General features: G+C 48.0%; 1 protein-coding gene across 4 annotated transcripts in view; it reads right to left on the bottom strand.

Annotated features, from left to right (window-relative positions):
* Positions 1 to 11741, bottom strand: part of MYO5C (myosin VC) — an 88256-nt gene extending 76515 nt beyond the window's left edge. For all 4 annotated transcript variants that reach the window (XM_045529482.1, XM_045529475.1, XM_045529466.1 and 1 more), the window contains exons 1-2: positions 11659 to 11741; positions 762 to 872 (exon numbers count right to left, since the gene is read on the bottom strand). In XM_045529482.1, coding sequence (XP_045385438.1) covers positions 762 to 872; positions 11659 to 11685 — 138 coding nt within the window. In that variant the 5' untranslated portion in view covers positions 11686 to 11741. The remainder of the gene's footprint in view (positions 1 to 761; positions 873 to 11658) is intronic.
* Positions 11742 to 14887: the final 3146 nt, after the last annotated feature.

The following is a 14887-nucleotide window of genomic DNA, read 5'->3' on the forward strand; positions in this document are numbered from 1 at the left end:
ACATAAGGTCCCCCTAGCTATGGAGCCAGTGGGATGTCATCACAGCTAGGAAAGGACGACTCATGATGGGTATTTAAGGCAAATGCAACATCATCAGAAGCTGCATGATCAGAAGGCACACGCAGCCTGTGGGGGAAACTCCTCACCAGCACTTCCCACCCTGGGAGCAACTGCTGAAGTTCATCCGCGGCCTCCCCCTCAGCACACCCACATTCATGCAGGCACCTCATAATGTCACACGGAGCTAGGTGTCCCCATCGTCCCACTCCTGCCACACTCCCTCCTGGCGCTCCCCTTTCCATGTTCCAAATGACTCTGCCCCCCAGTCTCCTCCCACTCCTCCCTCTCCCTGCCTATTTTCTCTCTCTGTCCTCACTTTTCCTTCCCCTTCCCATCTTGATGTTTTTCTCTATCAGTTTATGCCTTGGGCTCCAGCTACTTCTTTCTAAGTTTCTCATGAGACCCACAAAACCAAGATGACTAATCACACTCTGGGGACAACGCTGAGTGCTGGCAGTGCAGCGCACGGCACAGACCTGGCCAGCGGTGCTGCCCTCTGGACCCTCGCTCAGGGAGAGTCCGGGTTGACGCAAGGTGGCATGGAGATGGGGGGACAAATGCATCAGGGGGGCCACAGCACCAGCTGGCCACTTGGGGGCCCTCCCTGAGCTGCTCCTACAGGGACCACGTGCCCCCACGCCACCCACACCCCAGTTACTGCTTTATACATCACTGTGGCTACAAACCGCAGGGACCCTCACCGTGCCATCCTCCAGCAGGAGTCGTAGGACTTTGTCACCAACTCTGTAGTCCTTTGCTATCTCAGCAGACTTCCAAACTTCCTCAGGATCAGGAATCCAAACCCTGTTGTACTGGCCAACAGAATAAGACAAGCTTCATTTCAGGGTTTTAAAAACAAAAACATAGATCATTACATGGGTCAACACAGAAAAGTTTCTTCCTGTCCACTAGGGCAACTCCTTCATTAGGAATCCTTTTTTACCTCGTTTTTGCTTATAAGGTAATCTTCAGCGTATCTGCAGTGCACCAGCCTAGCTGCTTCTTTTTATAGGCAACAGAATTCCCAAAGCCTCCTAGATAGACCTTGAAACCAAAAGCCTGGGGACAGGAAAGAAATCCATGGGTCCCCTAATGGAAAGATCTCAGTGCTGTCTTTTAGAGTTGGAGCAGAGGGATTTTGTTCACCACTGGTTGACAATGGGGCTCTGGGCCAGACATATCACTTCTAGTGCCTCATTTTTCTCATCCATAAAATGGGCACAATACCTATTTCACAGGTTTGCTGGAAGGTTAAATTAGACTATGTACTTGCAGGCACTTTGTAAAATGCTACGGAAGTGCCGTCACAGCAGTGTTACTGTAGTCTTACCACACCGGTCAGCAGCCAAGGATGCCCACTGTGGGAAACGCAGAAGTCCACACGGAGCTGCCTAGATAAATTCCCAACAGGCAACTGGTTCACCTGGCTCCATGCCCATGTACAAGTCTACAGGCAGAACCATGTTGCTACGGACTGAACTGTGTCCCCCAGTATTCATATGTTGAAGCCCCAATCCTCAATGGACTGCATTTGGAGGTGGGGTCTTCAGGAAGTCACTGAGGTTAAATGAGGTCATATGGGTGAGGCCCTGACCCAAAAGGATTATAGGATTAGTGTCCTTATGAGACACATGAGGGCGCTCTCATGTGCTCCCACCCCTACAGGGGGCCCCCGAGTGCTGGGACACAGCCAGGCTGCCAGGAGCAAGATTTGGGAAGCACTCGCTTGGAGATGCTAAATAGCACCTAGGAAGGCTCCTTGACCCAAAGGCTCAATAGCTTGGACCCCAGATCTGCATGGGTCTTAAGAGGCCATCGCGTATCTAACCCTCATTTCCCAGACAGCACTGGCCCCAGGGCCTCCAAGTTCCCCAGGGACAGAGGAGAAACGGGCACCCTGCCAGGCCTGCAAGTACAGTGTCCTGCAGGGTCATCTCCTTCCCACCTCCTTACACTCACAGGCCAAAGGAATAGTGGTTTTTGAGCACTGACCCTCGCCATGACAGATGGACTTGCTGAAGGTACCTGTCGAGTGTGCAAACTCTTGCTGTAACGGGGAGCTTTTGTGCCTTTAGGAGAGAAAACTGAACATTTGCCTAAGTGCCTGCCATCCTTCCAAATGAACAGTCGCTGGGCACTAAATCTGCACCAGACACCATCCTAGGCTCACAAAGAAGATGCTGCTCTTTGTGAATCTCTGCTCCCTCCCAGCTGAGCGTGCAAACGTCATTGCCAAATAGTGACCGGACATGGGCCCTCGGAGCGTCTGGCTGGTGGTCTGCTGGCGCCTTCCCTCCATGAAGAAATATTCCTTCACGTTGAGAGATCGTACCTTTGGTAGTTTTCAGTTACAAAACAAATTCTGGGCAATAAAATCATGGCACTTTAATTTTCTTCATTACAGTTCGGTATATTTTCTACAATTTCCATTACTTTTATAACCAGAGCAATGAATATTAATCTTTAAAAACAAATATCAAAATATATGTCCACAAAAAGAACCGTACATGAATGTTCTTAGTAACTTTATTCACAATGGCCAAAAACTGTACACACATTAAAATGTCCATTAATATTAGAATGAATTAAAAAAACAAAACTGTGGTATACTCATACAATGAAATACTACTTACCAATAACAAGGACTGCACTACTGATATCACCATGAACATGGATGACTCTTCAAATCATTGTGCTGAGTTAAAAAAGTCTTACACCAATGAGTACCTACTATAGGAGTCCCTTTAAATGAAGCGGAATTTGGAAAATTCCAAATAGTAATTGTCTCTGAGGGCGGGTGGGGCCAGGGAGTGACTGGGAAGGTGTCTGAGGGAATGTTCTGGGAGTGATGGTAGCATTCTGTACTTGATGGGGTTTAGGTTACACAGAAATTCAGCACTTTCCAAACCTCAGACAACGTAGACTTAAGATTTGTGCATTTCACTGTTGTAAATTTTACACCAAGAACTAAACAAATAAAGAACTCCAATTAATAATATACATACTAAAATATTTAGAAGGTATATTTATGTATGCAGTTTAAGATGCTTCAAAAAATGAGACAGATTGAAGACTGGATAGAAGAACAGAAAGATGGACAGACATGTGATATAACCAATACAGTAAAATGTCCACGCCAGCATCCACGTGGTGGGAGAGAAGCTCCCTGTAAAGTTCTTTCAACTTTCTTTTATGCTTAAACTTTTCATATGAAGATGTTGGAGGAAATAAAGAATAAGAATAAAACAAAGTTCAGAGTACCAGTACTAGACTAGGACAATGTTGGATGAGGAGACTATTAGTTAATATAAATTATCTTGCCTAGCCAAAAGACAATTAAAAAGTCATTGGTTGGCTATCAGTCATAACTACCTAAGTTATTTGAGTTGCTTTACTCTATGACAGCTCACAAAGAGCAGGAGCTTACAGAAAGGTGACATGGGGCGGGTACATTTTGAGACACAGAATGGACGAATGACTTAGCAGGCAATGACACATCCTCCCGTGCACATAGGCGGACAGAAGCCGTATAAAGAAACACACCCCTCTCAGACACACACACACACACACACACCCACACCCACACCCACACACACCCAACCACACACATCTTTGTTGCCATGGGCTACACATTTTCTACATCAGGTCTGCTACTGAAAATATTTATTGCTAACCTCATGAAGCTCAAACCATTAAAATGGAATACCCCAATTTATCAAGAATTGGCCACCATAGAATTTCAGAACTGAAAGGGTCCTTGGAGACTGTCTGTTCCAAGTTGTGTGTCAAACTTATTTATAAAGCTGCAGAAAGCTTACTTCAAATGAAACGCTGGCAGCCCGCCATGGGAAGCAGGTGAAAGTGGAGGTGTTCTGATGGAAGCCAAGGTCCCTGGGGTCCTTCCGTGGACGGCTGGGGCGCTGAGAAGTACTGTGAAAGTCACTAACCAATGAATCCTTTAGTTTCACTGATCTTCCAACTCCAGCCCAGAGAGGGTGATAACTCACCAAACACCACACAGAGAATCTCAAAGGACCAGGATTCCAGTGGAGCCAGGGCCTGTGACTCCCAGTTTGAACTTGTTAATTAAATGAGTCTGGCCCTGGAAGTAATCCTGAACTCTCGACTGCGACCATGTACCTGAGTTCACATGCTCTGCTGGCAACAGTTTAGGATCAGTTTCAGCTAAAAGTGGTATTAATGGTAGGCAGTATTAGGACATATGTAACCACCGTCTGCTGCTCTGGCGTGGAGACCAATGACTCCTCGGCCCGGTATTCCATGCCCACACCCTGTGATCCTGCTGTCCCCGCTGCCATATGCTGCCAGGCATCGAGAGCGCTGAGCTGAACCCAGCCTGGTAAGTAAACATGACCATGGTTTACTCAGCTCCCTGGAAGTTCCACCCATGCGTTCCTTCCCTCTTCCCTCACATTCCTCTACCCACAAGGCAACGCTGCAAACCAGAGGGAGAGCTAACTTTGCAGCATTTAGACAAATAAATGCAGTCCGTGCAAACAATGTGACTAGCTCTCACCTGACCGACCGAGTTTGGCGCCTTTCCCTGAGCCTTGGGCTTGGGACTGCCTGCCCAGGCCTGCGGCTGAGCCGATAGTGGAGACAGGGCCACCTCCCGTCCTCTCCTGGTGTCCTTCCCTGCAGAGGCCCCAGCACGAGCCAAGGCTTGGGCCCACTGAGCCTTAGGAAGCCTTATGTGCCCCAAAGCACGCTGAGCCTCCCACGCCACCTGCACAGGTGAGAGGACAGCATTTTATCGTGTTCCCTGCCTTTCTGAGGGGTCTCCTGGCATGAGCCACAAAACGGCTTGAAGACTTACATGGAAGATGGGACAAGATGGGATGACCCGAGTTTCCCTCCTAGAGCCGCTTTCAGGCCTCGAAGGGAGTCTCCACACTCCAGGTCCGCGGGGCCAGATGGTCACACCAGGCTCCCTCTCTTCCTCCTCTTCGCTCACTCCTCGAAGGCCCCTTCCTGCTCCCCCCATATCTGAGTCTCCCAAGGTCCTTCCCAGACTCTTCTCGTGATAGGCTGTTTCTGGACAGTTCTATTCCACAGCTTCCACAACTGTCTGGGCTGTGTACATCTTTGAGACCTCGAGCCCAGGTCCCACAATGGAACTCTAGACCACGTTTCCAATCACCTCCCAGACGGCGGCTCCTAAATGTCCTTGGATACTCTCAAATTCCAAAGTCAAGCGATGATGACGCCTACCCCAATCCCACTCCTCCTCCCTAGCTCTCTTGCCCCTCGTGTCAGAATCCTGGGACAATGCTGGGCTCCCCCTCCATGTCTCCACCCCAACAACCATACAGTCACCAGGAGCTAGAAAGCCCACCTCGTAAACAGCTGTCACCTGCCTGCCCCTGCCCACCACCCCGACTGCCATGGCCATAAATCAGCCCCTATGCAGCACCCCCACCCAATCTTCCCTTGACTGGTGCAGCAGCCTCTGCGGGCTTCCCTGACCAGGCTGAGCACCAGGTTTCCTGGGACACACACACTCCCTCACGCAGGATGGGAGTTCCCATGGGTGGGGCCTGGCAAGAGGACAGCTTTGAGAGCCACCCCGCTGCGGATTCTGATGACTAGCCAGGCCTGGGGAGCCACCCTCCTAGCCGATTTTCCTACTTGGGCCTCACCTCCTTTTCAATCCACCCTCTGACTGTTGCCAGCCCAAGCCACTAGCAATTTCTGGAACATTCCAAGCTCTTCCTTGGCTCTCTGCTGTGTACTTCTGTTCCCCCACCCTGGCCCCGCCCATCCTCTCCCCATCAGAGCAAACAGCTCTGAACAGCTAAGCCTCACTCAAGACTCCCCTCATCTGTGGCACGTTCCCTGCCACCTTCCGCCCCAGGCAGGGCTGGAGGCTTCTATGTCGTGCTCTCTGCCCCTGCCCAGGTGTCTGCCTTGCCTCCCACCTCCCCACAGGCGTTGGAGCTTCAAGAGCTTTGTTTCTGCACCTGGAACCCACTGCGATGACTTCCCGTAGCCTGCGCTCCATGAACAACTGCTGAACACAGATTCAAACTCCCAGTGGTTCGGTTGTACCAATTAAAGACTGAACTTGGTATTTTTATCTTTTCATCTTTCTTTTCCTCTTTTGAACTACCCATATGTAATACAATGGACAAATCTAATTTTCCAGAGCTATTGACGATATGTAGAAGTCTAAAAGCTGTTTAGAACAGCCAAATGGATACTCATTACGCTGAACTTTCCCCTTATTTCAGACAGGGACCCTGGACTGCTAGTCAAGACACTTTACCTTGTACATCTGAGCAGGGCTCCTTTGAAGATATTTGTGAGTTCCTCATGCACAAGCGAAAGAAATAGATGGCTGAATGATTATAATTAGTGAACCTGTAGCTAAACAGTCATATACTGAGTCCTAATAATGAGCAAGAGCCACTTGAAAAAAGGGAAAGGTCTCTAGAGGCAGGCCACAGAGCTCCACTGCCAACCCCTCCATCCACTGCTTTCACCTATATCTTAGATGAAAAAAAAAAACCACAAAGCGCATGTATCAAATAAGCAGATGAAATGATTAATTAGATAAAGATGGTCAAGATTCAGAAGGTTTTGACAAGCTACAGAAACTTTGGGCACTAAACAACAAGATGACAAATTTAATAGGGATAAATGCAAAGTTCAGTATTTAGGTACCAAAAATCAACTGTATTATAATAGCATGAATATAAAAAACAACAAATCTTTATTAAGCATTATGTGTCACGTATTGTGATAAGGGTTTTATACAGATTGTTTAATCCCTACAGTGACCCTCCAAGCTGGTAAGCACAACTAATCCATTTTACAGGTATGGAAACTCAGAGAGTGTAAGTAACTTGCCCAGGGTCACCTGGGTCGTAGGAGGCAGAACCGGGACTTAACTCGAGCCATCAGTGGTCACAGTGCCTTCCAGGGGCAGAGCATGTACCAGCTCTGCTTAAAACAAAGAAAGCGTGAACACAATGCCAGGCTGCACTGAGACACGCTCATGGGGGGCTGTAGCTCATGGCTGAGCACACCACAGCTAGAGAACAGTGCCCCGAGATGGGCATCGGGGTGTGGAAATCCACCCAGAGGAAGGTGGCCTGGATGGCGAAGGGTCTGGAATGATGCTGTAAGAGAGAAGGCTGGTGGTGCTGTCCCCCTCCTCAAGCCCTCAGTCCCACCCACGGCTCCTCAGCAGTTCCGGGCCCTCTGGGCTTCCCTTGCTCTGACTACTTCCGCGCCCCGTGCCTGTCTTACACCCTCGGACTGTCATCCTCCACTGCTTCCTTCCCTTCATCTGGTGACCAGGGCCGGGCTCCCCTTTCTCTCTCCCGGTTCTACTGAAAGAGACAACGCTGAGTACCTCTGAGCAGCCAAATCTGACGACCCACCCTCAGCCTTCACCCTGCTTGACTTCCCTGCAGCTCCTAGAACTGACTGCCTAGTCTGTGGCCAGTGATATACAGGGTCTTCTTCCTTTGTTCCCATATTGTTATGTTTATGAGCACACAGCAATATACAATGTTTGTGCTCTCATCTTTCACACAAGCATTTTTCATGTTGTTCTAAACTCTTCATTGAGTAGCACTTTTAATATACCGCTTTACTGTGTGAGTCTTCTATAGTTTACTTAACTCTCCCCCTCTTGCTGGACATCGAGGTCGGTTCCATTTTAGTTACTATAAGGACTAATATGACAAACAAGCAGGTGTTGGGGGAGGTGGCTAGGAGGTGGAAGGACTTCCCATGAGTCCACTGTGTGTGGGGAAGAGGTCAGACCCCTTGAAGAAGAGAGAGAAAGCAAAGCTGGTTGAAGCAAGCTGGCGGTGGTGGCAGATATTAGGAACACAGGCTTTTGATCCTGGCTCCACCACTTCTACATTACCTTAGGCAATTTACTTGACCTGAGCCATTTGTAAAATTGGGAGAACATCTACACATAAAGAGTTGTCTGTTCAGATTGAATAAGAGAAGGCACATAAAATTGTCAGGATGGCATCTGGCACGTGCGAAGCACTCAGTGACTCTGAGATAAAAATAACCATCATCAATATGATCATCTTCATGTCCCCGGCTTTTTTGGTAAGCAGAAGCATTCACGCGTGCACGCATCAAACACCCAAGGAGCCCCCGCTGCTCCCTGCTCTCCAGAAACTCTTGGCCAAAGGGGGAGACGTGGAGTTAATGAGCTATTACCAGGCAATGTGGAAGGTGCCGCACAGAGAGGCTGGCTGCAAGGACTTCTCAGGAGAGACCCTGCTCAAATTGAATTCAGAAGGTGCAGATGGGGTTGAGCAAAGCAGACAGAAGATTCCAGGCAGAGGGAGATCCACGTGCCAGGCACAGAGTGGGGGGCGTGCAGGCAAGGCCCTGAGGGCACTACGAGAAGTTTGGCGGAGCATGAGCCAAGGCAGGAGCTGGAGGCGGGGTGGGGAGGTGACACACAGGCAGGACGTCATGGCTAGTCTTAGGGAGTCCGAAAGTGACTGGAGCCTCTCCAGAGGGGTTCAAGTAGAGAATGGCCAGACTGGTTTTTCTCAGAGGGATTTCAAGGAGTGGAACCGCTGCTCTGGACACTTGTAAGGCATGCTGCCAAACAGCTTTTGAAAAAAGATGGACCATTTTGCACCTAAACTGGCAGCAAATGCTACTCTCGCTGCGCCTTCTCCCAGAGTCCTCTCTTCCCTCGTGGAATGTCTCTTCCTGTGGTGCCAGCTCTCCCGTCTTCTCCCTGCACCCCAACCCGGGTAAGGGCCATCTCAGGGCTCTCTGCAGGACCAGCGTCCTCTCCCCGCCTCCCCCCTCCCTTGGTGACACCCTCATTGCCTTGGCTTCAGTGACCACCTCTGGACAGAAGACGCTGGCAGGGACCATCCTCTACAGCCACTTCTGAGACCTCCCACCCCCAGGGTCCCTTCCCCAGAAGCCCCCTCACTGCTCAACCCTTGCAGGTATGAAACTTGCCTCATGACTTCCCTGGGAAATATTTCCTCCTCCTGATGTCTCTAATTTTCAGGGGCACCCCCCTGCCGTCAGTCACACAGGCTCTGACCTCAAATGTCCTCAGCATGTCCCTCTGTCCCTGACACTCCCCAGTCTAGCCCCTCATCCTCACCTGCCTCCACCTGCCACTGCAGCTCTGATTCTTTCCCTGACAGCCGGGTGACCCGAGACTCAGCTACGTGACCCAGCCTCTCTCCTCCACAGCTGGCATACCCCACTTCCTAAAACAAAAACCTTGATCCTGCTGGCCCCATCCAAACCCTTCCTTGGAGAAAAAAGCCCTGACCTACCCCTCTGGTGCTGTGGCCCTCCCCTCGTCACCTCTCCCTCCCACCAGGTCCAAAACTTGACATTACTCATTTCTCACTGCTCAGAAAACCTGAGAAGCAAGACCACTTAAAAAAAAATCTTTCTAACCTGCCCCAAGCATAGAGCATTGCATATGGAAAGTGTCTTATGTTCTCTGGAGGATAATACGCCTGTGGGAAGGGAGGTCACACAGGGCCATGCAGGTAACAGCCATGTGAAGTGGGTGGGGCAGCCTGGAGATCATGGGCGGGGGGTGCAGCTGTCATAGGAACTGAGGGCCACGCAGGGACCCCGGAATGGACAGCCTACTTGTCACCCTACAGCAGGGTCAGTGTTTGCCTCTGGGTGCAGAAATGGCTTTCAGGTTGTTCTAACACATTGTGTGGTTAAGATTGTGCAGGGAAACAGAGCACCCCTGGGGATAAAATGTGGACAAGGGTCCCCAGTTACAAAGTTGGACTTAGGCCAATCCTGTGAGCTGACATCCCAGGAGAATCAGCAGCTTATTAAAAGGATTTGTTCTGTAAAATTTGGATTCAGGCAAAAGGCCACACGCAAGAATCCAGAAGGCCACATGTGGCCCCAAGGCCACAGGTTCCCCACCCCTCTTGTCCCAACTTAAGACAGAACTCTTTATAAAAGCAAGCTCTGTGAAACCTAATCAGGCAGCTCCACAGAAGAGGGAGTGTCCCATGTCTGGAACTGACAAAGTGGGGGCTAAATGACCACCTAGAAGGAATGAGGCAGCCTAGGGGTGCACAGGTGTCTACCTGGACCAAAAGTTGGTAAGGACGGCCATCAAGATGCCTTCTACCTCTGAGTCCATCCAAGCTTGTCTCTGTAAAACTGTATTAGTTTTCCCACATTGTGTCTGGTACTTATTAGACATTTAACAAATATTTGAGGTTTGAAGATAGGGGTGCCTACACTTGTTATTGCTTCAGGAAATACTGTTACCTAAAACAGGTTAATCATCAACACTTTTCTCTGTCCTCCAAAGTATCTTCTAAGAATAGTTTTGTTCAAGAATTTCCTTTTACCTCCAGGAAGCTGAAGATGGAAGAAGCACTGTTGGATACCTGATGGCTCACATTCTCACTGGTAAAAATATCCTAGACTGGAACTAGAGCGACTCAAACACTGTCCATTTAGAACTCTAGTTAATGGAAATGCATTAGAGGAGAAAATAATGTTTGCTTGATTTGTATTTGACTGTTACTGATTAATCAAAGTCTGTTTAAACCATTGAAACAAAATTATTTACAACTATTTTTATAACTACAGCAAAAGTGACTTTTAAGGTATAAAGCTGGGCCTGTGTCAGAAAAATGGATGGATTCTAGTCCCATCCATGTAAGTACTGGGGACTCCAGATTTCCCCCACTGGGTTGTAGATGATCAGACTTTAGGGCTACTCAAATGGATTTTTTTCCCCCAAAATGTAATGCTTTCACACTCTCTTTATCCAAAAAATGACCCAAGCTCATCTAGGGTTCTGGGCACTGTGTGGGAATGCTGCCCTTTCTAGGTAAGGGTGGAGCCCCTGGCCCACGGGAAGAGGAGGTTTCTGAGGAATGTTCTAGAGCGTTTCCCAGTGTCAGGGTATGTGAAAGGTGCTTTATAAACTGTAAAGCACCCTATAAATGTTAGGTGGAGACCTTGTGACTGCACCTCATGACCCCTGGGTTCCCCCGAGCGCTCAGTGCCACTACAGGTGGGCATCAGATGAGCTTAAACGCACGTTCAGGCATTTGGAAGGCCCAGAATTCTAGAAAGCGTCCTCCATACTGTGGTCATAAGCTTCTATGCCCAGTTGTTCAAGGGGCTCTCAAGGGGTTAGGAAGCTTCGCCCACGTCTGAGGGTTCCACGTCCCCGTGGGCAACTCTGATTCCACCGGTGGCGGGGGACAAAGGGGCCGAGGCGCTCCAGTCGCGGGAGATGGGTGGGCGCGCGACCCCTGGGCACTGGGCAAGTCTCGGCCGAGGTAGGAGCGGCCCGGGGAGGCAGCTCCTCTCGCCGGGTCTTGCCACCCCCAGGGGACCCAGGCTCCCGGGGGAGGGGGCGCTTCCCCGCGGGCAGGGACCGGCTCACGCCGGAGCCCGCGGGGGGCGACGCTGGCTCGTGCCCTCAGTCCCCGCGGCCCCCGTGTCAGACCGCCAGCCACTCCCCCGCCAGGTGTACAGGTGTGGCCGGGCGCCAGGCACAGTCGGCGCCAGCGCCGGGCCCGCTTCCCCCCCGCGCGCCCCCCAGGCGCGGGCGGACCCTCCTACCTGCGTGTACAGCTCGGCCACCGCCATGCGCCGCGGCGGCCGGGCAGCCCGAGGGCCGCGCGTGCGGCTCTGAGGCCCGGGCGCGGGGCACCGTGGCCGCGTAAGTCAGCGCCGGGCCGTCTTGCCCGAAGTTTTCCAGCGGTCGACTGTTCTCTTTCCCGAGTTGGCGGCGAGGGGAGGAGAGCGGCGGCCGGATTGGTCCCTCCGAGCCCAGCGGCGGGTGCGCGCTGCCATTGGCCGCAGGGGCCGCGAGCGCGAGCGCGGGGCGGTCAGGGCAGCGTACCCGGCGCGGGCGGCGGGACGGGGCCGGAGCCGGACTCGCAGTCCCAGGCGGGTACAGGCGGATCGGGGGCCATTCATTCCCCGCCCAAGGTTTAGCGACCCTAGGTCGCTGCCTGGGAAAGAGCAGACGATATAACCATTTACATGGAAAACCCTATCGACAAACTATTAGAACTTTTAAGAGAGTTCAGCAAAATGATCATATTCAAAATCAAATATAAAAATGGTTCGTTGTCTTTTATGTGAACATTCTCTACGCAGTAGAAACTAAGATGTTTACAATATCAGTGAAAATACAAAGTATCCAGAGAGTGTGATAGCAAAATGTGCTTGGCCTTCGTGGAGAAATGTTACATGTCTCCTAAAGGGAATAAAAGAAGGCCTGAATAAATGGAGGGGACATGCCATTTCATGGATGGGATTATGTAATATTGTCAAGGTGTCAATTCTACCCAAATTAATATATATGCCAAATATATTGGAATCAAAATCCTAGCAGAAGTTTTGGAGAATTGTGCAATTATTTTATATTTTATGTGGAATAAAAGTTCATGTATAACTAAGACAATTCTTAGACAAGAGGAGAGATTTGCCCCACCACACATTAAGGGATATAAGAAAGCTGTGGTCATGAAAACAGTGTGATGCTCATATGAGATTGGATAATTGAATAATGGAACATAGGGGAGCCCACAAACAGGGCCCTGGATTATATGGTAGCCTTAAGGACCAGAGAAAGAAAAGATTATTTAGTAGATGGGCTCATTATATAGAAAAACAATAAAAGCAGATTCATGGCAAACACAGCATCCAAAAATAACCTTAAGATGGATTCATGATTAAAACTTAAAGGTAAAACCAGGAAGTTTTACAAAATCAGTGATAACATCTTTAAAATGTTGGGTTATAGTAGTTTCTTTATATAAAAATTATTGTAAATCAGTTAAAGAAAAGATAGGAAATCCCATTTTCAAACTTGACAAAAGAAATTAATAGGCAATTCACAGATGGGGACACTCAAATGGCTGGTTAGCATATAAAGAGATGTCAACTTTAGTAGTAATCAGAGAAATACCAATGAAAACAACAATGACACATTACTTTATACCAAGCAGATTGGCAAAAATGTTTAGGTTGAACAATAACAGATGCTGGCTAGGTTGTCAAAAAATAAAAAGTTTTGCTCACACAGCTGGCGGGAATTATACTGATATGGTCTTTCTAAAGAGTGATTTGCGAATAAATTAATGCAAATAAGTTTAGGCAAAAAAATTCTCACATAGTCACTCAAAGAGATATTTAAGTAGATGTTCTTCACAATGTAGTTATATATCAAGGAGTTGGAAACACTTAAATATCCATCAATAGTGGAATAAATAAATAAAATAGAACATACATACATACAATGGAAAACTCTAGATGCTAATAGCAATGGACATGGTCTACTTATATCAACTGAGAGATATAAAAAACAATATTGAACAGATGTCTAGCACAAGTCTTTACATATATTTAAAAACTCATAATTGCAATACTAGATATTGTTCACAGACACAAGTATATATGAATAAAACTGTGGATGATAAATGACAAAGTCATCCATTAAATATGCAAGAGTGGAAGCTTATGGAGTGAAGGGAAATAGAATTTGAGATAAACAAAAAAGGTGACCAAAAATATAAAGAAGGGCCTGGCATGGACCAATAATGATAAATCCCACAAATAAAGGATTACCGTAAATTCAATTGTAGTTTTTGTCTGAAAGGGAGAATGGATATTGAGGGAGAATGGATACTGGGGGACAATATCCATTGTCCCTACTCTGCTCATCTTTGGAAACCCCAGGCAAGATAGGAGTTGGGGGAACACTGCCAGTGTGTCAGGGTGGAATGGAAACCAAGGAATAATACTAAGATCTAGATCTTGTAAGGAATAACTCTCACCAAGATCTGGCCCAGGCTCCCCATGCCCTGAGCAGTGAGTCTGTGGATCTACATGTGGCACCAATGGGTTCAGCTACTCTCCCCCATTTCTGCTGCTTCCTCCTACGACCAACTGCCTGCCTCTGTCAATTTACCCATTGCTCATTTGTAATTTTTATGTCTCCCCAATGAATCAACTCTTTTATCATTATGAAATGTCCTTATTTTTCTCTGGAAATTTTTTTTGTCTTAAAGTCTATTTTGTCAGATATTGGTATAGCCACTCTAGCTTTCTTATGGTTGCTGCTTTTATGGTATATAACCATATCTTTTCTCTTTTTTCTTTCAAGCTATATGTGTATTTGAAGCTAAAGTGTTTCTCTTACAGATAGTATATAGTTGGACCTTGGTTGTTGTTGCTTTTTTTTTAAAAATCCGGTCTGATAATCTCTGCCTTGTGATTGGAGTGTTTAATCCATTCACATTTATTGCACACTGTATTACTTTTCTAAGGCTGCTGCAATGAAGTACCACAAACTGGATGGCTTGAAACAACAGATTTATTCTCACAGTTCTGAGATCACTACTGTTATTACTGTTTGTGAGGTTTTACTGCATGCCTCTCCAAGTCAAGTGAGCCCACTCCAGCAGCAAAGCTGTTGGTCTTCACAGCTTGCCCTACTCTGCTAGAACTACCACGCTATTTGAGCTAAAGGAGGGAAGGATGTTGGAAGCAGCTCCAGCAAGAATGTCAGACCCCCCCCTGTTCTCAGCAGTTTTTCATGAATGACTGCTACTAATTTGTTGTATGCTGCTGGTCAATTTAGAGAGTCCTAAAATTGTTGTTTGGTCAATTTTTCAAGTGTTGTTCTTGCATGTTTGAGAAGAGAATTTGCCGAGCTCCTTAGTCTATACTAGATGTCAAAATTCTACTTTAGAAAAACATTTACTGAGATATAATTGTCCTACCATATATGTCACTTATTTATACAGTTCAATAGTTTTTAGTACAATCACACGTATGT

The sequence above is a fragment of the Lemur catta genome, chromosome 1 (genome assembly GCF_020740605.2).
Source record: "Lemur catta isolate mLemCat1 chromosome 1, mLemCat1.pri, whole genome shotgun sequence".
Classification (NCBI taxonomy): domain Eukaryota; kingdom Metazoa; phylum Chordata; class Mammalia; order Primates; family Lemuridae; genus Lemur; species Lemur catta.